General features: G+C 50.8%; 1 protein-coding gene across 1 annotated transcript in view; it reads right to left on the reverse strand.

Annotated features, from left to right (window-relative positions):
- PTGFRN (prostaglandin F2 receptor inhibitor) overlaps window positions 1-23,348 on the reverse strand; it is a 51,976-nt gene that overhangs the window by 3,984 nt on the left and 24,644 nt on the right. Inside the window, exons 3-8 of the mRNA XM_059673416.1 lie at window positions 21,878-22,303; window positions 18,879-19,259; window positions 9,545-9,970; window positions 6,106-6,525; window positions 3,318-3,425; window positions 1,097-1,402 (exon numbers count right to left, since the gene is read on the reverse strand). Coding sequence (XP_059529399.1) covers window positions 1,097-1,402; window positions 3,318-3,425; window positions 6,106-6,525; window positions 9,545-9,970; window positions 18,879-19,259; window positions 21,878-22,303 — 2,067 coding nt within the window. The remainder of the gene's footprint in view (window positions 1-1,096; window positions 1,403-3,317; window positions 3,426-6,105; window positions 6,526-9,544; window positions 9,971-18,878; window positions 19,260-21,877; window positions 22,304-23,348) is intronic.

Here is a 23,348-nt window from a genome sequence, read left to right on the forward strand (position 1 = left end):
GTACGTAAACCAATTCTACGCGTCAAACGAAGTGCCCTCGGGGAGCTATTTTAAGTAACACTGTAGTAAATTATCCAGCAAAGTCAAGAGTCACTCCCGCACTTGTTTGGTAATCTGGGCTTCTTTTTTTTTTTTTTTTCTTTGCCACTTCAAGGAAAGAATTTCTAAGATGCAAATACGGTGCAAGTGTTAGGAATGCACACTGTTTAGGTCCCTCCCCCACCCCCCGAATCCCACGTCCCCTCCCCTGGGAAGTGCCAGCACGCCTTGGCGGGTGCCCGCAATGTGGGAGGTGCCTGACATTTCGTAGGGCTGCACTTTCACACCGCCCCAGGAAAGGGGGCCACCCCGTTTTACAAGAGAGGGAATAAAGATCGGAAGGGCTACATCATCTGTGGAGGAGCTGGGGGTCCAATTCCAGTCTCCCCCGAACTGACACTATCACCAGGGAAACAGACTCGAGTCTCCGAATGCTCAGAGGCCCCTGGACTGGAACTCTCTCCAAGGAGTTTTTTCAATCGATGTTCGCCCTGAAACGTTTTGCAGAGATGGTTCTCATTAACTGCCTCCGACACTGGGGTGCTCGGGGAACAGGGTGGCAAGGGGGCCCTCTGCCCACCTTGTTCACCTGACCCTGGTGGTCAGTGTTGGCCAAAGAGGCCGGGAACTCCCCCTCCCATCCTGGGGTCCCATGCAGAACCCCGCCATGCTAGTAACACCAGGAGGAGCCTCCCTTTCCCAAGAACCAACATCAAGGAGGGCAAGAGTAGCAGGAGCCCACTCCCAGCATCTCCCCGGAGACCTGAACCGGCTCTCCTGACTCCGCTCTCTGCGGGCACAGTGAGCTTGCATGGAATTCATAGGAAGCATCGAAAATCTTCCCAGTAAGTCTTAAAAATCATTTCTCAGCGCTGCCCCCAGCATACGATACCGAAGCTGGGCAAACACCGAGGGCTGCCTGCTCTTTCTGGTACGGGCCCCGCCAGGCCTGGAGGACACCAGGCCGTGTTCTAGCACATTCCTCAAACGGGGGGAGCCCGGCTTCTGCCCGTTGCGGTCCAGCAGAGAGCAGACAGGATCTGTGCGCCATCCTTACCGTCCATCTTCACAGTTACAAAGACGGGCTTGGAGTAGATCTCCGCCTCCTTCTGCCAGGAACCCGTCGGCGACTTCACCCAGGGAGCCACGGAGCAATAGTAGTTGCCGAAGTCCTGGTCCTCGGAGCCGTGCACCTGCAGCAGGAACTCCAGCACGCCCACGCGCTCCAGGCTGAGGTCGCTCTTCCAGTCCCTGCGGGCCGTGCTCACAATCCCCTTGCGGTCCAGGGAGGACAGGAGGATGGGAGCCTTGTCCAGGCCGAAGGAGTGCACCACGAACCAGGACACGTCGAAGGCCATGTCATCTATGGATCACAAGCCAAAACCCTGGGGTCAGTGCCATGGGCGGAAATAGGCTGGCACGCAGGTCACCTGATGACGGGCCGGCACTGCTCTACCTGCTCCTCACGCCAACCCTGTGATGGAAGTGCTGTCACCCTCCACACCCTGTGGCGGGACCAAATCCCCATGAGGTCACCCAGCCAGGAGGCAGCAGCGCGTGTGTCCTCCCTCTAGGAGTCCAGCCCAGGGTCCCCCGCTCGACCTTGTCGCTGCCACCACCCAGCCAAGGGGCACAGCAGGAAGAGTCAGACCCCAAACTGTCTCCTACAGAGAACACGGGGTGTAGAGCTGGTACGTGGTGACATCACACGCCGTCTCCCAGAGAAAGCGGGGCAGAAGCACCCATGACTGGGAGGACATGAGTCATAAGGAATGAAAGGTCCATCCAGTGGATCATAAAGAATTTAAAGGCGTCAACAGTGTCAATGTTATGGTTCCCTGTGGATTCCCCCTTCCCCCTCCCTGCCTCCCAAGAAGTGCTTAAACTCAGAACCGGAGGAAAAAAGTCAAGCTGAGAAAACTGAACACAATTGAACAGTCCCAGAGAGCAACGCTGCCGAACTGTAAAGTGTGCTGCAAAATTAAGCCTCAAATGCATTCATATGGGCATCAGAGAAGGAAGAGTTCGGCCCCAGTGGTAATGCTCACGGGATGTGAAGAGAGCGTCCCCCATGAGCCCTAGCGCACTGATACTTAATGTCCTCTTAAAAAGTGAGAAAAGGCCGAAACCGGTTTGGCTCAGTGGATAGAGCGTCGGCTTGTGGACTGAGGGGTCCCAGGTTCGATTCCGGTCAAGGGCATGTACCTGGGTTGCGGGCACATCCCCAGTAGGAGATGTGCAGGAGGCAGCTGATCGATGTTTCTCTCTCATCGATGTTTCTAACTCTCTATCTCTCTCCCTTCCTCTCTGTAAAAAATCAATAAAATATATTAAAAAAAAAAAAGTGAGAAAAGGACACCAACTATCACGAAGAGGGCCGCCAAGAAAGGGGGTAAGGCGAATGGCCACAACTCTTTGGCATCCTGTTGGCGATGCTAGTATTTCCTTCAAAGAAAACATTTACAGCGACTTCTCTAAGGATTTAATCTGCACTAGCTCCTCCTGGTCACCTGCTACGCATTTGCTCTTTTCTGCATTTCTTCCTAGCGTCAATCACTATCTGATGGTATATGGTGATTTCCTCCCGGTCTGTCTCCTTAACTAGATTGGCAGCGCCTTGAGGGCAGACTTGGAATGTTTTGTTCACTCCTCTACTCCCAGCATCTCGAACAGCGCCTGTACACAGAAGGAGCTCAATAAATATCGGCATGATTAGGAGGACGAAAGACAAAGGTGAGGCGCTTCACTCTGCCGGTGGGTTTCACACCAGCTTGAATCGGCCCTGTAAGTGGCCCACTAATTGCCTGAACAACCCAGACGAAATATCTGCATGGGGCCCAGCTGGTGTGGCTCAGTGGTTGAGCGTCGACCCAAGAACCAAGAGGTTGCTGGTCTGATTCCCAGTCAGGGCACATGCCCAGGTTGTGGGCTCGATTCCCTAGTAGGGGGTGTGCAGCAGGCAGCCGATTGATGATCTATGTTCTCTCTCATCTATGTTTCTCTCACCCCTCTCCTTTCCTCTCTCTCTCTCTCTCTCTCTCTCTCTCTCTCTCAAAAAAATCAATAAAAACATATTTTAAAAATATCATGTGTTTCCAATTCAACTGACAGATGCATCCATTCAACAAATATTTATTAAACACCTACTGAGACCTGAGCTGAGCAGTGTGGGGATAACTGGACAGTCCAATCCTTGACGTCCACGTCTGTGCAACGTAGTGGGGATGATGCAAGAGATATTTACAAAAGGCCACGTGGGGAAAGGGTGGGAGAAGTACCTGGGTCCAGGGCTGCTCCTTCGACAGTGACGATACAGAACAATTTGATCAGATCTCCCCGGATGACTGAGGGCGTGTCTGAATACACGGAGGCATTAAATATAGGACCTGGAAGAAAATGATGATCATCATTCCCTTTCACAGTGTTCAGTCCTTAAAGGGTCCAGTCCCCTTCTAAGAGAACGCAAGACGATACAAACTAAAGAGATCCTCACAACCCTAACCGGTGTGGCTCAGTGGATAGGGCGTCAGCCTGCGGACTGAAGGGTCCCAGGTTCGATTCCGGTCAAGGGCATATACCTTGGTTGCAGGCACATCCCCAGTAGGAGATGTGCAGGAGGCAGCTAATTGATGTTTCTCTCTCACCGATGTTTCTAACTCTCTATCCCTATCCTTTCCTCTCTGTAAAAATCAATAAAATATATTTAAAAGGAAAAAAAAAAAGAGATCCTCACAGAGGATTTAGGCTTTTATTTAATTTACTTAATTTGAACCAGCAAGGAAAGACTTACCTAATTTGGACAAATTTCCCTTTCTTTTCCTTCTACGACCAGAGAAAGCCCCAAACGCCTTTGAGGTCACCAGTCCCGGCCCTCACCGCCCCTCGTGGCCGCGGCTGCGGGAACAGCAGAGCGTTTGTGCTCTGGCTCCCCAGGCCAGTGAGGACGGGAAGGCCTTCCCTGGGAATGACTCACCCAGCGGGTTTCCTGCTAATGAAACCAGCCACTCGCTGTTAATGTGGGTCATTATCCCCGGCTTAGAAATATTTTTATTACGGTCAGTTTCTGTGGTGATGCTGTTTTTGTAAGGGGATTGTCTGGTTAACTTCAAGATGACAGACTAGGCCAGTGAACCACCAGAGTCACTAGGTGTCCCCCGATTCCTCGTCTGCAGAGAGTACGTGGACCACTTGGCTTTTAAAAATAAATGCTGACGCAAACCATCTTGCAACTCCATCCCCTAAAAGAAGGCTGTTAGCAGCAGTGTTTTTGTGGAAGGCAAAACTGCAGACCAGCTGCATGACCACCAACATGGTGACCGTTAACCAAATTCTAGGAGGTTGAGTCATTAAAGGTGGTGTTTACCTAGAACGTGTTATAACATGGGAAATGTTTATGTTGTAATGTTAAACAGGGGGAAAGCAGGTCATAAAACTGTATATACAGTCTGCTCTCAACGTCATGAAGACAACATACCAGAGAAAATTCTAGGAAGACAGAGACTACAAATTAAGTTTATAGGTGAATCTCTTTTCCTTCTTTCTACTTTACTGTGTTTTAAGACATTCTCTATTAAGGAGAAAACCATCAGTAAGTCATGGCTCAGTAGAAATGCAGTCCTCATCCCAGGAGGCAAGTGGCCTGAGACCAGGGGACAGAAAGGTGGACACCAGGAAGGACATCTTTGCTGTGTGTGCCTGACAGTGTGCTGCTGATTGTAAGAAGTGGTTGGCCAGCATGACTTAGCAGTTGAGCATCGACCTATAAACCAGGAGGTCACGGTTCAATTCCTCGTCAGGGCACATGCCAAAGTTGTGGGCTCGATCCCGTGTGGGGCGTGCAGGGGGCAGCTGACCAGTGAGTCTCTCTCATCATTGATGTTTCTATCTCTGTCTCCCTCTCCCTTCTTCCCTGAAATCAATAAAGTGACGACTCTTCAGTATCAAGTCAATATTTGCTAAGCGCTATTCAGGCTATGGCATTGTGCTGGAAACTGGCTTTGACTGCAGCTTCTCTTACACTGTGAACTGGCCACGACAACTCCAGGGATTAAAATAAAAACCTTAGGCAGTGTATTCATCCTGGAAGCTACAGTGATTTTATTCTTTTCTGTTATTCTGAGACATAAAGAATTGAGAAATAAATTCAATACCCATTCCTTACCCAGAAATACAAAAGACTGTATGTCTCCCCTCTTCCTCATAACAGTTTTAAAGAAACATCAAATAAGAAATGTAAAACAAGCTGGAATAAAGTTCTATAGACAGTAAAAGACATACAAATAGTAAAAACACCATCATCTGAATCTTAATAGACACAGGAAAGCATTTGAAAACACCCAATACCTCTTCATGGTAAAAACACTCAACAAACTAGGAATGAAAGGAAACTCCCTCAACTCAGTTAAGGGCACCTATGAAAAACCCACATTCCCATGACACTTCACGGAGAAAGCCTGAACATCCCCGCCCGCTGAGACCAGGAACAAGATGTCCAATGGAGCCACCACTACTCAACTCCGTATTAGAGGTTGTAGCCAGGGCAATCAGGCAAGAAAAAGAAACACAAGGTATTCAGTTTGGGAAGGAGGAAGTAAAACTGTCTTTATTCGCAGAAAGCATGATGCTCTATTCTTAAAATCCCAGGGAATCGACCAAAAAACTAGAACTCATAAACAACAAAGAAGTATCCAGGCCAAACCGTGCAGAGCATGGAGGCCGAGAACCCTGCCACAGAGCGGCGGTTCTGGAGCCCTGGCTTGCACCACAATCACCAGGAGGGCGGTAAAGCTCAGGCTGTGTGTGCCCACCCTCGGGGAGTGTGGCTCAGTAGGTCTGGGTGGGCCCAGCATTTGCATTTCCATCAAGTTCCCAGGGGAAGCTGTTGCTGGTCTCACTGTCCTAGGTTGAAAAAAGGTTGCATCCCTCCGTGAGCAGAAGCAAGGTTCCAAGTATGCACTCTAAATGGGTAAGCTGTGTGGCACAGGAACCATATCTCAACAAGCTGTTAAATAAAGCCCACGGGTCTCTTCTAGCTCAACCTCTGATTCCACAGGGCTCCCCGCTCACCTGAGGTTTGGAAGTCTATCTCAATAGGATTGGAGAGGCTGGTTGCTGCTTCTCGCCACAGGCTGCCCCTGACAGGAGACCAGGCTGTCACCACGCAGCGGTACAGCCCTGCATCCGACACCTGAGTCTGGTACATCCGATAGCGGAACTCGTCTTCCTGCACTTTCTCCAACACGACGCCGTCCACCCGGGAGGCATCTGTCCAGTTCTCCAGCCTCACCACGGCGTCCTGGTCCAGGGAGATGATGTACTTGGTCTCGTTGGGACTGGAGAGGTCGCCCGCAGGCTTCTCCGCCGTGATGAGAACAGAGTAGCGCGGCGACTTGATATTCTGGGAAGACACTTTGCAAGTCATCTCAAATGTATTTCCGGCAGCAAAGAAAGGCTTGGGCTGCCTCGCCTTCACCACGAGCACGGAATCTGGAATGAGGGAGCAGAAACAGGTGATGCCCGATGGGATCAGTTCAAATGGATATGTATCTGAAAGAACGATGTCAAGGAAATAGCAATTTATTTGCAAACTGCCACACAACAGCACTTCAGACAATGTGGAAACCCAGAAAATCACATGATGCTGGGGGAAGGGGAGCAGCCTGAAGTGACTTATCGGGTGTGAGGGAAGCAGAATTGATTTGTGGAAATTTAGTTTTTAGGTTTTTCAAGTCCTTAAGAAGAGTAAGAATTTGGGTAGCCATTGGTACCCGCCCCTCACCCCCTAAGGATGTGAGGGACTGCTCACTCTCAGGGAAGGGGGAAAGACAGGCTCTAAGAGACACCACGTGCCTCTCCTCTCCTGAGATCCCGCTGGGTGCAAGGGAAGAACCCTCAGCCTAACCAGCCTCGTGGAAGGGCAGGGAAGGGAGAAACGTGTGTTCTCCGTTCAATCCCGCGGCGGTAACGTCACAGAGCAGATACCCGTATTTACTGAAGTGATGGACACACCCACCTGCAGATCTAGTCATTTCCACAGAGACACTGCTGAACACTCTGAGCATGCATCCATGTCTACACTAACTTTAGGTGTTAAGTGTGTTATGCCCCATATCTCTGTCCAAAAAAATAATAATTAAAAAAAAAATCTCTAAGCATATACATATCAGAAATCACCGATGTTAGAACAGCTCAGTGTCAGGCACTTTGGTGCTGAAAATATTTGCTGAGTGAATGAATAAATGAATTAAACAGTCTTTTCATCCTTTAAGGAAATACGATGAGATATTTATGTTGGGGTTTTTTAGGAATAACTGTTCCACCAAACCTGTGAGTAGAACATGTATGTTACGGTGTCTCTCCAGAATCACCAGTTCTTTTTCTTTTCTTAAAATATATTTGTATCGATTCAGTGAGGAAGGGAGAGATAGAAACTCCAATGATGAGAGAGAAAGTATAAATTGGGCAATTTTATTGATAGATTTGTTCTTACCATAGATCTTAGCAACCTCAGCATACAATTTTTGTTCTTTCCTTATTAATTCAGGAACTCCCGCCTTTTCATTGAAACAAAGCACTTATGGCTTCTCTTTGGCACATCCAAATCGCCAGCATCACTACTCTCGCACGTTGGGACCGTTATTACGTAAAATAAGGGTGACTTGAGCACTTGACTGCAACACCACAACTGTCGACCTGATCACCAAGAGGCTGCTAAGTGACTATCGGGCGAGGAGTGTGTACAGAGCAGAGATGCTGGACAGAGATGACTCACATCCCAGGAGGGACAGAGAGGGATGGTGTGGGATTTCGCCACGCTACTCAGCATGATGTGGAACTTAAGATTTATTAATTGCTAATTTCTGGAAGTTTCTTTTTAATGTTTTTGGACTGCCCAGGGGCAAGGAAAGAATGAGAATAACAGGTTGGCCAGGAGGTGTGGGGAACAGAAAGATAGAAGGGATGGGAGGTCAAGATTAATTTAAGTTAAAAAACACACTAAAACAGGAGATCTAACAGCATGTTTACAAGCCAATGGGAAAGGTCCAAAAAGAGAGAGATATTGAAGACACAGGAGGGAAGCCATGTGCCTGAGTAGCGAGAGGTCGCCTAACTGTGAGCTCGGCGCTGGGGAGGGTGTGACAATTCTCCCGATTGTTTCCATTTGTTTAGGGCCTAGAAAGCAGGACCAGGAGCTGAGAGGGAGCTGGGGGAGGAGTTTTTCAGATAAAGTGATATGCAGTCATCATTTTTAAAGAGTAGGGAAGTAAACAGATTAAGGAAACGTAGATGATGCCCAGGGAGTGCTGAGAGCCCACTTGACATGAATGATCGCAGATCTAATCTAAAAGGAGCCCAGTCAACATCTTTAAATGTTTTTCTCCAACCACATTGAGCTCTGCAGATGCAGAGAGGGAGGCGGCAGAGGGCTGGCTCTGAACCGGGGTGTAGCTGAGCCAGAGAGCAGTGCAAACGGGGAGCTAAGGGTGTGCAGGGAGTGACTGACTGACTGGGAACCTGGCCCAAGTAACAGCAGGGTGACTCCTAACTTATCCGACCTCCCACCCCTGGACATGTCCGAGAATGAAGAGGGTGCTATTAAAAATGACACAGGACCCTGGCCAAGAGGCTCAGTTGTTTGGAGCATCGTTCCGCACAACAAAGGGTTGCGGGTTCGTTTCCCGGTCAGTGTGTGTTCGGCAGGCAACTGATCGATATTTCTCGCTCTTTCTCTAAAATCAATAAACATATCATAGGGTAAGGATTAACAACAACAACAAAAGACTCAGGATAACAGGTATAGATTGGACTACCCTGGGCAAATGGTCACCCTCCGTAAGACAGAAGTGAGGGCAATGGGAGTGAAGGACAGTGCAGGGCAGTAGGATTAACGGACTGTCTGTCCTGGTAGGTTGAAGAGTTGATGTTGGAGTCTAGAGAGAGTGATCTAGAAAGGCAGCGGTGTGCATAGAGAATAGGACATTTGAAATTGGGAGCATGCAGGTCTTTCAGTTATCAGAAGGGAGGTGGTCTAGTTCGGGTGTAAGCAGGGCATGAATAACAACAATAGGACAGAGGACGTGATGACCAGAGAGAAGGACAAGGGGCCAAGAATGAAAAGCTTATCTACACTGTGGCACCTCAATGTGCCTGCACCCAGTGGGAACTCGTGGTGCAGACACTCCCAAAGGCCCATGTGAAGTCTGGCTTACTAGTAAGACCCGCCCAGTGGAGCAACAGTGTCAATGGCTGACCATGCACACTGTGAGTGCCTCCAAGATGAGTCCCTGCCACCGACCCTGCCCAGTGCTCTCACGAGGACTTACCCTTGTCCAGCCTCACCACCCTACAGGGCTGGGTGCTGCAGAGAGAAGCAGCAGTCATTTGCGCGTGCGCTTCCTGGATTCCTCGTATAAATGGAAACCTGCAGGGTGACTGTGCATCCGAGAACATACAGTCGGATGACTTAAGCCAAAATAAGAACAGAGAACAAGGACAAAGCGCCTACCTTCTGAGGCCCAAAATATGTGGACAGGTTTAGAGAAGACATCCCTGCTCTTCACCCAGCTGCTGTTCCGCTGTCTGGTCCAGGCGGACACCACGCAGTAGTAATTGCCCCTGTCTTCCTCTGTAGTCCTTTGGATTCGGAAACTGAACGTGTCCGCGCGCTCCTTAGAGAAAATAAAGTCTCCGTCCTGGGCCCGCTGCTTGCTCCTCTCTCCGTACTTGAGCGTCCAGTCCCCGTCCATGGCTGCGAGGAGCTCGCTGGTCACCACGTCGTCGTTGCGCCGGTTCACCCTGTAGTACCAGGACACCGTGACACGGACGCTCCCCTCCATGCTCCTCTTGTCCACCACCCGGCACTCCAGCTCCGTGAGGTCGTCGGAGAACTCGGGGACCTTGGAGGCATTCAGGTACACCTGATAGTCTGGCTCTGAACCAAAGAGAGAGGAACAGGGCTGAGAAATCAGGCGGCAACATCCCAAGACTTAGCAAAAGGCACGAGACAAGTACTCCTCTTGTCCTTAAATTAAATGCTTATCCTGCCAACGACAAACACAGAAATGAAAGTCCTTGCATTGGACGGGAAGGAGCCTGGAAGAGCTGTTATTGCAAAACTTGTACAACTCTGTCCCCAGGAGCACTTCCAAAGCCAGAAGCCCAATGTCCCCATCAGAGCCTCGGTCTTTCCATAGGGGTGGGGTCTGCGGTCAGTTTCCCCAGGAGCCTGGACTCTTTGGAGAAGGACCTAAGAAGCCTGGTGTCCACACTCTGCCAAGATTTCCCCTGGAATGCCAAGCAGTGCCCACAGACCCCACTGGAGCAGCACCGGAAAACCCTATCCCAGAGGACATTCTAGCACTTGAGGCCAACCCACCCCATCGCGGCGCGGCTCCTGCCATCCTTGGCTGGGCCCCAAATGCAAGGCCCTCAGGCCACCACCCCCGTGTGGTCTCACCCTCACTTTACTGGTCCCTGGACTTTCTCCACTGAATCTGTTCCACGGTCAATAAACACACCATCCTCAAACTCCCAACTGACATTCTTCTCCCGGCCACGTGGAACTCGCCCGTATAAAGGTCAACCTTGAAGAGCCTGGCTCGCTGAGGCCCTACTTCCCTGCCAGGCACCGATCTGACAGGGAAGAGGGGGAAAGCCAGCCTTCTCCTAGCGTCCCCACGGCCATTGTCACGGTCCTGTTATTTTATAAAAACCTCTCCTTCTGAGGTTCACGACATTAATCCATTTCTGCAACTCCACGTCGACCCCGAGCCCTTCCTCCACACTTGCCAAGGAAGGGATATTAGAACCCCCTTGCCACCTCCTTCCCTCTACCCCCACCCTCCGCATGTCACCCTCCATTATCTAGAGTCCCCCCCAGTCACCACAGTCTCACACCTCTGTGGCGGCCTGTTTGCAGTGGCTTCTCCTCTTGACTGCCCTGCAACCCTCCACTCATTCCTCAGTGTCACCTCCCCTGCACCCCCTTCTTGGAGTCCCCAGAGTGTGACACTTTCTCTCTATGCTCCCATAAGACGGGCATGTGACCCTGGGTAGCAGGAGCCCCACCCTGTTATACTCCTTGCTTCGGTCTCATCCCCAAGCTCCAAACACACAGCCTCGTATGCAGTTGGCACTCAGTAAATGTTTGCTGCTTTCATGGTAAGGCGTTTAGAAAAGGCTACATTTTTCTTTCGTAGCACTTTGCCTTCTGGGAGGGAAAATCACTCTACCTAAACAGAAGTTTCGTTTGCCAGCACGACCTTTATTCACCTCGGTCCGACAGTGTCGTTTTATTTCACGTTGTTTTTATTTATGACTCATTCAGATTATAAACTGCTGAGGTCGAGGAACTGTTCTTTTTTGATTTACGCTTCTAATGAAATGTGTAACATCAAGACTTCTCCAAGAACGATTCACTGGGCCAGGCAATGGGAAGAACTCAAAATCCTAATTCCATCTCCACAAGCACTTGGTTGCAAGTGAGGTTGGACCCTGTGCCGTTGCAAGTTAAACCAACGTGGCCCTGCCGGCCCCTGGGAGCACGCCCTGCCATGAGGTGGCTTCTGGGACGTCATCCTGCCTCATCTTTCAGACAAGTCGCACGGCTGGGGGTTCCTGCCTCCCGGGCAGCGGGAACTGACACACCACACCGCCTCCCTAGCGACAAGGGACTGCGGAACAAATACCGCCGAAATGTATTTGTACCATCGCATGCATAAGCCGAGGTATTCCCGTTACCCCGCATGCAGGGTTTCAGACCCTCTCCTCCTGGCAGCTTCTGGCACGCGGCTGGAGTGCAGACAAGGTACCAAGCTCAGTTCACGTGGACAGGACAGACGGAACTGGCTGCGCACAGGGCCAGACGCACTCTTAGCTCCAGTCCGGACCGACCTGGACCGTGCCAACATCGAGAGGCCTCGGGAAGCTCTTTACTGAACGGGTGGTCTCCTCAAGAGGAGGACCCTAATGCAAAGACTAACAAAAGCAAGTGAACTTACAAAGGGAAGGTCCTAGTGACTTACAGTAGCGGTCGCCAACCTTTCGGACCTCACGGACCACCAATGATCCACGGACCACCGGTTGGCGACCGCTGCTTTTATTAAAGGACGTTTCAAGGTCACCTGAACTATCCACCAGCCTTGTAGGTCAATGAGACTTGTACTCCTAGCGAAGCCATGACTCCACTATGTCAGAACAGTAGTCAGAGATGGGCTCTTATTTCTCTCGTTTGGTGCATGGATGGAAGTGTCCTGTGTTGCTCTGTGGGCAGAGACTGCGCCTGTTCCCCACGGCCCATTGTGCACGTACCTCACCTCTCCTTCTAACAGAGAATTCTTCCTTTGTGCTCACCCCCACTTCTTATTCAACAAACGTTCACAGACACCCTACCACCCACCAGGCTCCCTGCTCTCTAAGGACTGTACCTGAACACGGCCTTGAACTCTGGTTGTGTCTCATGGACCTTCCTCACAGGGCCAGGCACCGCCTACCTATTCAAACATTTGTGCTACCCACACAGTGCCTTGTTCATAAAAGATACTGCCACACTTGCTGAATTGGACTGCATTTCATATTTTGCATAAAAAAATGCTCATTTCGGGCAGAAGCATTCCACCACTGATTACCGAGGCATTCTGCTTGATCTCATCAAGAAATCTGCTAAGAATGCCATGGTGGTTATGTTTAAAAATGCGTATCAGTTAAAGATGCCTACTGAAGTATTTAATGGTAAAATGACACGTTGTCTGGCATGTGCTTTAAATTCTTCCTGAAGAAAAAAAAAAAGTGAGTGTGTCTGTGTGTGTGTCTGGGGGAGGGAAGAGAGATGAAATGAGATTGGCAAAATATTGATCATCACTGAAGCTGGTGGTTCCTTCTACTTCTGTGTACATTTCTCAGCCAATTCTATTCCAATAGCACCACATGTGAGTAAGCCCTCTCTCAGCACACAGAGGCCGAGGAGTGGCGTCACCAACATTCCAACAAGCAAGGGTCTGCTCCCTAATCCGGTGCCCTGGACGGTGTCTGCTCATAAGCACACCACCTCCTGGAGCCACGGCCTCCATCACTAGGAGCCCCCCTCAAATCAAAGACCACGGTCTTTGCATATGGGTCATGAAACTCCTTTGTTACAACTTTCAAAACAATGAGCTCTCAGAATCACTGGCCGAGTTATCAAAGCAGATATTTTGTGCCTACTGTATGCAGGGGCGTGGCTGCAGGTTTTCGCAGATTACCTGCGTTCACTCTCACAATTCGATAAGGAAGGTATCATTATCCCCATGTGACAATGACAGTGACAATGACAATGACAATGACAACAACAACGACACGTATTTATCGAGGGCTTCCTACAGGCCAGGCTCCCACCATGCCATGCGCTTTCCCCACACTCTCGCTTACTCTTCTCAGCGACCTTATGAGACAGACACTATTTTCAGGTACATTTCCTAAATGGAAAACAAAAAACACACTCCAAACACAGGGTACAGATGGTGGGCTGAAGAACTATGCACCTGAAATTGTATATCGCCCAATAAATCCAATAAAAAGAAAAACAAAACAAAAAATACCAAAGCCCAGAGGAGTTCAGTTCGAAGAGTCCAGCCTTGCACAGTATGTGTGAGCAGAATTCCAGGCTGTGCTTTGGCTCCATGGTCCTCCCACTAGGACCAAATTGCACAACCTTATTACAAGTCCCAGTTATTAACACTTTCCCAGAGCCTGCTTCGTCCCAGAAGACGCGAGTGATGGTTAACAGCCCAGGCACTAATCCGGACCGTGGCCCACAGGGCCATGTTCTAATACCCCTTTGAAGCATAGTGAACTTGGCACAGCTAATCAGAGGAACAGGCTGCCTGCCTGAGTTAGAGGACATGGGAGTGTCCTCTCTGTTGATGGGGTTTCGGGCAGGTATCTCAGAGGCAGCTGAGCAAGTTGACTAATTGCTAAAGAGTTGCCACTATCACGTTTGTGTAGAACAAAATTCTCCAACATTTACACCGAGGCTACAAATAAGGGGCTGTTGTTTTGAGGGGACATCTGACCCCTCCGTAGTAGAACCATTATTCTGAAGCTGGATTTGGATTTAGGTATGTCAGAGCCATAAAGGTAATATCGTTTGAATGGTTCAGCTATGTCCCCCACACAACGTAACACTCATGTGGTTTTGCTCCTTTCAGTCTTCACTTGACTCCTCCCAGAGAAGAGAGAGTTATCAGATTTGGGGGCGGGGACAGGGAAGGGACTGGGTGTGGTCAGCTCAACCCCCTCTTCTTGGGAGGGGTGCTTCCAGGACACACACACTCCTGGTTCCTCCATGCCCTAAGACAGACTCCTATGTCCTACTTGGTTAAGACCTTGGTGGGGAAGAGTATGTTACACGTTGACACCCCACCCTGAACCCCAACACCAGTAAGTCATCACCACCAGCATGAACATGTACTGAGCACTTAAGTACCAGGCACTATGCTAAACACTTTTTAAATGGAGCGAAGGCAACCCAGAAAACCACAGCTTAGAAACCGTAAGTGACACACCCAAGATGACACACCCAGAGGGTCTCAGAGCAAGATGCCCACACTTACCTACGGGCTCTTCTGCCTTCAGAGATAGCCCTGGTCAGGCAGCTAATCATGGCTGCCTATTAACAGTCTGCAGGTCTAACTCCTATTGCCTGTAGATGGCACAGAACGCTGAAGTCTCTGCCACGTACTTAGCAGATTAACAGCTCCTATAAAGAAAAATAATTACCTTCCTCGTTGGCACACTGCTGGAAGAGGGGAGGGACGGCCCTCTCCTGGGGAAGGATGCAAATCAGGTTCCTACCCCCAAGCAGCAGAACTCAACTCTGCCTTCCCTGCTCTCCGATCGATCGGGAAGCCGGTGGAAGCCTCTCCAATTAACACCACAGAAGCTGGTACTTGGGGCAGGGAGCTCAACCACCAACTCATTAGCGCCCAACTCGTGCCAAAGGCTCATTTCCGACATCTCACAGCAGAGAGAGACGGCTTAAGATGCAGATTAACCCGCGATTCCTCCAGACCCTCTCTAGTTGTAGCTATACACCAAACCGCATGGACACAAAGCAACATTGTCCTCCACAGTAACTCAGCTTCTTACAGAAACTCCTTCACACACTTAAGATTTAGGCCCTCAGCTCTTACAGAAAGTGGATAGAAGAAACATCCATTTAAACAATCACTCGGGGCCTTTTGTGAAAGAACAGCGGAAAGCCCTGTCCTTTCTGTTATCCAATGCCCCTCAAATAACAAAGCACATGACAAATTCAGTGCCAAGAAAAAGTTTGTCTCCCTGCGTTTGATTTCCTTTATCCGAGGAGGGCTGCCTAATCACATTTCTTTGTGCCTCAACTCTTCAAAACTTCAGAGGCAAGTTCAGTGTTCAAATGCAGCAACTTATTTGCCCAACTACCTTGAGCTATCTACCCTTTGATTTTTTTTTTTAACTTCTGATCTTGATTTTATTTTTTCATTTTGCAAGCCAACTTGAATCTTTTTTTTTCCCCTTCAAAAGTAGGACACAAACCCTAAGTAAAAGAGGCCTTTTCTTACCCTCTTAAAAAACAAACATCAAGGTCCTCCCAGCTGCTACGACCGCTCTTGGACTTGCCAGACCCATTCATGTCACTGCCCTGATCTCTGTCTGGTTAACACAATAGAACGAGAGAAAGTTCCAATCAGCTTCAGCCCCTCATCTGCTCAGAGCACCAACCCCAAACAGAGAAGGACAAGAATGGCCCGGCTTTTAGGACTCTTACTTTGACCACCAGGAAACAGTGCAAGTGACAAGGTCGGTCCTGAGGATAGCTTTTTGTAAATATATTTTTTATTGATTTCAGAGGAGGAGGAAAGAAACATCAATGATGAGAGAGAATCACTGATTGGCTGCCTCCTACATACCTGCTACTGGGGATCAAGCCTGCAACCCAGGCATGTGCCCTGACCAGGAATTGAACCATGACCTCTTGGTTCATAGGTTGACGCTCAACCACTGAACCACGCCGGCCGGCCCGGAGATAGCTTTTTAACCGGCTGGGCACTTCCACTTCCTGCCTCTTGGAAGCCAGCCACCACATAAGGAGTGTGACTGCACTGAGAAGACTGTGCTGTGTCCAAGCCCAAGCCACGTGAAACGGACTTGGAGGATGAGATGCCACGTGGGGACAGAGAGAGGCCTTGGGAGCACAGGACATGTGCATGAGAAAGCCATCTGGAAGGGAATCCCCATCTCGGCCGTCCCAGCTGTCGCCATGTGCCTCAGAGATGAATCCCCTGAGCCCTTCCTAATGCCTGACCCTCAAAACCGTAAGCAAAATAAAAACCCATGGTTTTCAGAGGCGGGTAGGGCAGCACTCACTCACAGGTTGTGGCGGGGATTAACGAGTTAGTGCATGTATAGCCTTTAGCCCAGTGCCTGGCGGGCAGTAAGTGTTCAATAAATGATGATGATCATTTTTAATATGTCAAGTAGCAAATTGAGAGTTCTGTGTAACACCTGCAGAGCGAACCAACTGTCTCAAGAACTCTTTTGTGACAACATGCCATAGTCATACCATAAGATGAGCCATGCCAACAGAGGACTTGGCAGGTGATGCCTTCCTGTCTTTTTGGGGCGCCTCTCGGTGACCTCTACAGGCCCCAAGCTGCACATGGTATGGTATCCACATACATACACATGCAGGTTGTGTATCTAGAGAGAATCACATGTCAGGCCGGGTCCATGAGTTTCTGGGCAGCTATTCAACTGGGAGGTTCTGGAGAAAGGTCGGCTGCTGTACTCGAGCCGGACGTGCCTCCTGACAAGTGTCCAAGCAGCTGTGATGGTGTGAGTCACAGGCACAGGGAAGGGGAGACTCAGGAGGCAGAAAGGAGCAGGAGGCCATCGGCTTATGCCGTCTGCCATCCACTCCCAGTAGGCTTCCTGGGTGCACATGGCTCTGAAAACTCTGAATAGAACATCAATGCTTTCTTTGCACATACTTCACCACTGCCCCTGTGTCTGGCGCTGGTTTATCTAGCCAGTCAGCCAGCCAGCCAGTGCTCACAGAGTGCCCGTTACGTGCATGGCGCTGCGCAAGGTGTGGGGTCCGTCCACCTCGGCGCCAGGCAGGGAAAAGCACACAGGTGACTTCGCAACAATGGTGCTGGCACTTTGCAGAAAAACAACTGGATCCTCAGGATGATCGCTGAACCGTTTCCCACAATTCAGTCTCTTTATTTCTTCTCACTTTGGACAACAGACCCCAGCAAATCCCTTCCAGTCAAAAGAGCTTGCTCCCTCCCAGAGCCCCCCTCCATTGCCGGCACCCCCAGGTATGCCTGGATCAATGCGGGAGGACTTCAAAGGGGCCCTCAGGTTGGGGAGCAGGCAGCACTTTCTAAAAAAAAAAACCCGCTGGGGCTGTGATTCTGAGTCAGAGGGGGAGGGGGAGAGGGAGGAGCAGAGGGGGCGCCGGGATCTGACAGCACCACACAATGCTCCGAGGATCAGCTCCAGAGATGAAAAACCTTCTCTGGGCTGACAACATCTGTTTTATTTTGAAGGTTGCTAAGGAGAGTTCTAGCCGGGCCAACATTGTTCCAGTTCAGAACTTCAGAGCGCGTCCCCTGCGTGGGGTGCAGGAGGCAGGGATAAAAGCTTGCAGATCAACCCTGCTCCTTTCACTTTCAGATATCAAAGCATCGCTTTGCTACCAGGGATGACGCACGCCCTGCCTGGTCGCGCTCCGAACTGGATGTACCTTCTGCTTACTCTCATTACTCGTCCTCTCCCTGCCCCCTCGGTCCCCACTTGCCAACTCCCCATCTTTGCCAAATAAAAGGCTTATTAGGAAGACACAGACCCACGAACCCATAAGAAGATTTCAAGGCAAAGGAAGAGCCAAGTATGAGCTGGGGGTGTTTAGCATCAGACAAAGGAGGAAGTGACTTCCTAGCCTTTGAAGAGGTTTCACTCCTAATAATCAGAGCCATGCCAAAGGCCGCCAACAGGGCTCTGAGCGGGCGTGGGACGCAGAGCTGGAGCGCGGGACAGGGAAGGGTCTGACTGGCAGGCCTGCTTCCATCCCTGCGATGATGGAGGTGGACAGCGAGGCACACTCCACTTGACCCCATCCTGCCTAGGTTTACCTGTAATTACTTACAAGACCATAACAGAAACCAGGAAAAGTGGGTCTTGCCAGGCGGCATTGAGGACAGTAAGAGGTGGGGAAGACTAAGTGGTGAAAAAGAAAGGACAAGACAAAGATCGTCACATATATGACAAGTTGGTATACACGCGTGGCAAGGGGGTCAACAGGTGACGATGCATTGTGCCTGGGTGAGAGCCCACCAGGAGAGCTGGGGCAGCAGGAGGGCCCTTCTGTGTAACGGGTATATCTGCAAAGAAATCATTTGGTGATTCTAGGGCATTCAGTGAAAAAAACACGTGTCCCATTCGCTGCAGAATTCCCTCTCTCTGCACGGGGCTTGGCAAGGGAGCACCTAGGCGCCGGGGAAGGACAGGAAGCATGATGGCGGTCCCCCTGCACAACGGTCCGTCTCAAAGGGCCATTGAGCAGGGCTGGACCCTGCAAATCTCGACAAAAGGAAACTCTATCCTCTCAACTGAGGCCACATTATCTAAACATTGCCCTCGCCTGCCAGATTCTATTTCAGCCAGTTTTGCTTTCACCCCCAGCTTGGGACCTATCCAAGCCGCTCATCCTGGTACCGAGAACGCCAAACTAGCATGAAACGCACAGCGCTCTAGCTCCTGATACCCCCCGAGGAGGGACGACCCCAGGGAGGGTAGGAGCCACCCTCCAAACCACTCACCGAGCCAGGTCACATCCACCCCCACTGGGGCGGACGTGGCTTCTGCCACCTTGTGCGAGCTTCTGTTATGCCCCGGTACCCAGAGCGCCACATGGCAGGAATAGTAGCCGGAGTTCTCTTTGCTAACATCTCGAACCAGTAAATGGTAGGAGCGAGCATCCACGTGACTCAACGCGACGTGAGGAGAGCTGTGCACCAGGGAATCGCGGTCCAGCCGTGCCAACACGTGGGGGGCCGGCACAGTGCGGTCAGGCGTCCTGCTGAAGTACCATGTCACCTCGGGGCGGACGTCATCCGCTCGGTCGGTTGTGATGTTGCAGCTCAGGTCCAGCTCCTTGCCTTCAGCCACAGACACGTTCCTGCCCACGGCGGCTCGCAGAACTCGAAAATGAAAAACAAGTACATCTTGATAATCTGGATGATGTTTGTCCCTTTCACCTCCCCCGTGCCCTCTTTTAGGTCATTTCCTTTTAGGTTCTTATTTATGGCATTAAAGTGAGAAGGCCTTGTACAGCTGTAAATGCTGGAGAAATTTTTCCTAAATAAACTCATAAAGCACATCACATTTCCTTTCAATTCATAAAAATTTATATACATTTACTATATGCCAGATACTGTTCTGAGTGCTTCATAAGTATTAATCTTCAAAGCAGCCCTATGAGGTAGGCACTATTATTATCTCCGTTTTACTGCTAAGGAAACTGAAGCACAGAGAAGGTAAGGAACTTGCCCAAGTTCACACAGCTAATAGGTGGCAGAGTTGAAATTCAAATCCAGGCTGTCTGCCTCCAGGAACTCTGCTTTTAACTGATACACTACTGTGTGAAAAGAAGTCTGCTGAGCATCACAAAACTAAAATTATACTTTCTCCATGTGTATGGTAAGACCTGGGCGTTTTATATAGAGAAATGACGGTTCTGTTCGGATTGGTACATATTATTCACTGGGGACTGGGGGCTAGAGCAGCCATGGGCAAACTACGGCCCGCGGGCCGGATCCGGCCCGTTTGAAATGAATAAAACTAAAAAAAAAAAAAAGACCGTACCCTTTTATGTAATGATGTTTACTTTGAATTTATATTAGTTCACACAAACACTCCATCCATGCTTTTGTTCCGGCCCTCCGGTCCAGTTTAAGAACCCATTGTGGCCCTCGAGTCAAAAAGTTTGCCCACCCCTGGGCTAGAGGGTAGGAGCGAGGGTGAAACTATCTTTTGGTGAAAGAGGGGAGAATCCTAAACAGAAGGACTGGGAAAGTGAAACCAGACCATACGCCGGATGAGTCACGTCTTCAAAATGCAACGTACGCAGCGCGTCATTTACTCCATGAGACATACCTCCTTGAAGTTAAGCGTAAAGCATATATTTTCAAACTAAAACAATGATTTTGGGGTTACCCGAGCCGCTGCCCTCTCTCATCGGCCTGGACGATGAAAAGTGGCCTATATTTAGGAGGAGCGCTGCCGGGCTTGGAGCCACAGTCTGGAGGCAGCTCTGGTTTCAGCATTCCCCTGTCACAGCTTTTTACATGGAAACATTTTACTGTATTTAGGGGGCTTTTGAAAAGAAGTCGAACATCTGTAATCAGAGTAGAAAAACATTCAACTCGTGGTAATGCTGTGGGAACAGCTGCTTTAGATGATACATAGCCAACAGCTCCCAGGGGATGGGGGCCGGTGTGGGGGGGACAGGAAGCACAGGCACAGTCCTGGTCCTCCAGCAGGAGCCTCGCAACTTCAACTGCTGTCAGAGGCGGCTCACTGACCGAGGCCGGTGCCAGTTCCAGCAGGACCAGCCCCGCAGAGCATGCCCTCTGGAGTGAAGTGCTTTCCTATGAATAGTTCCGAAGCCTGACAACATTTCAGACAAGGGTTGCAGGCCAAGTTCAAGACCCACCTTGATGAAGACAGAAAATGAGGTGGGCATAGTAATTAGAAAAAGGAATTTCAGTCTCATTTCTCACCTCCACCTACCCTCCAAAGTCTTCCTCCTCTCCAGGTAGGCCCTTTTATAGGGGCCAAGCGTAATTTGAAGATGTCTTTTTATTTTATTTTTAAATATGTTTTTATTGATTTCAGAGAGGAAGGAAGAGGGAGAGACAGAAACATCAATAATGAGAGAGAATCATTGATTGGCTGCCTCCTGCACACCCTCCTCTAGGGATGGAGCCCGCAACCCGGGCATATGCCCTAACTGGGAATTGAACGGTGACCTCCTGGTAGCCTCACCGGACAGACTAGGAGTCAGTCTTTAGAGGAGTTAGTCTGGAAACTGTTGCCCTGAGTCTGTGCTGTGGTTTGCACCGCCCCACGTACAACTGTGGTCAGAGACCCTGGGATACTGCTGAGCCCTGTGCCGGCCACCAGCTGCTGGAGGTGGACGACGGCTCAGAAGGGAGCCGGGTGCGTGGAGAAGTGGTCCGCACAGCTGCGGGCTGTCCGCATGGAGGAAACGGTCTTCGGTTGGGCAGTGGCAGGAATGTCTCTTCAACTGTACAGCTCTCTGTGTAAAGGTCTCTGCAAGTGGCTAGTACCTTGTCACACCGCTAACCATCGTTCCCACATGTTCGGGATTAGGGGAGGGGGTTTCCTGTGGGAAACGGGAAGGATTCAGGCTGAAGCAAAAGGAAGCAGTTCTAGGGACTCGTAATGCCAAGGGGGGAGTGTTCACACAGCGGGGGAACACGGTCGCCCAAGTGGCACAGCCCACTGTCCCAGGAGCCTTGAGCTGTTTAGCACAACAATGCAGGAAGAAGCCACATGGACAGTGCAGGTGCTGACAACGAGAGAAAGAGCAGCACTCCAGTGCAGGGTTGGAACCTGGGGTCCACAGAGTCCATGATGGGTGAATGAGAAAACATTTCTATTCTCCTACCTGAAATATAGCATCTCCTCTCATGATGAGACTAACCTACAACCCAGGGTAGTGTTATCTGCTTCTTACACCATCACTGGCCAGAAAGTAAGATCACGTCTAAACGCTCCATTCCCAGAAGCTCACCTGTTGGCTGGATCACCACGGTGGCCACATCCACGGCTTTTTCTTGGATTTCTTGCCAGGCGCCCTGCTCTTCGATCCACTCGCTGACGACGCACCTGTAGGTGCCCTGGTCGGTGGCCAGGGCCTGGGTCACGGAGAGGCGGTAGCCGTCGCTCCCCACGGTGTCCAGGCGCACGTCTCCGCCATGGTAGCGCTGCTCGTAGCCGGGGCCCGGGTGCAGCCGGCCCTCGCGGGTGAGGGCCAGGACACGCTGCCGGGTGGCGCCGTGCCACAGCTCCCACCGCAGCGCCAGGTGCGTGTGCAGCGGGGACGTGGTGGCGGCCTCACAGCGCAGCTCGAAGGGCTCGCCCAGGTGCAGGCTCAGGCTCCGGCCCGGGCCCGGGGAGGACAGCGGGCTGGCGGCCACGTGCAGGGCGTCGGACAGCACTGGAGTGGGGAGGGACAGGCCATCAGCAGAGCACCCGAGCCCCCACCCCAGCAAGCACCAGCCACCTCTCTGGCCTTGAGCCACAGCCAGGCTGACCAAGGACAACCTCCTCCTCCCGTTCCCCGTGCTAATGCCCCGATGGGCACGCTTTCCCACTGTCATTCACCTGTCATCTTAATTGACTTCCTCACTTGAAAATGAAAATAAAAGAGGGCCTAGTAAGACCCCCTGGTAGAACTGGGGGTGGTGTTGAAAATTCCCTTTTGGGAGTTGGGCCTTGGAGACCTGCTACTGCTTCCCTTAAACTACCCTTTACCCCCTCCGTGCCTTAGTTTCCTCATCTCTGAAGAGGGATGACAAGTGGACCTGTCTCAGGAAGCTGAAGGGAAAGTGCCCTGGACAGCACTGGCCCTGGGCAATCACGGTGCAACCACTGGCCACAGCTGTCAGCTGTCGCACACTCCTTTGTTAGGACCCAGGGCTAGAGTGTGGAGCGCAAAGGATCTCCCGAGACTCCAAGCAGCATGATCCCAGAGGGAGGCTGGGCATGAGCTCCTGGGCCTGGGCCTGGGCCTGGGCCTGGGCACTGCCTGCGAGTGAGCAGAGCGAGCAGAATTCCACAGGTGGGGAACCCGTCGAGGCAAACAGACAGACACCTCCACTCTCTGCGTGCGCTCTTTGGGCCAACCCATCGGGAAAGGGGCCGGGCTCTTCTACAGAGTCTAGGAAAAGACGGCCGGGGATCAAGGAAGGTTAGTCAGTGCCATTTTGGAAGACAAGTGAGAGGGAGGGAACCAGAGAGGGGGGCCTCTTCCCAGGGGCAGGGACAATCCCCGAGGCCTGTCTACGAGCTGGATGAGAGAATGCTCGCACACCACGATTCATCATCTCTGGTTTCTCCCATCATTTCACACTCAGAAACTAACTTGCTGGCTTTGAGAAGGGCTATGCAGGAAAACAGGATAAAACTTACATATTTAGAAAGACCCATCCCTGCTGCAAAATGAATGTAATGACCTTCTAGTACATACAGCCGTCTGTGAT

The sequence above is a fragment of the Myotis daubentonii genome, chromosome 18, assembly GCF_963259705.1.
Source record: "Myotis daubentonii chromosome 18, mMyoDau2.1, whole genome shotgun sequence".
Lineage (NCBI taxonomy): Eukaryota > Metazoa > Chordata > Mammalia > Chiroptera > Vespertilionidae > Myotis > Myotis daubentonii.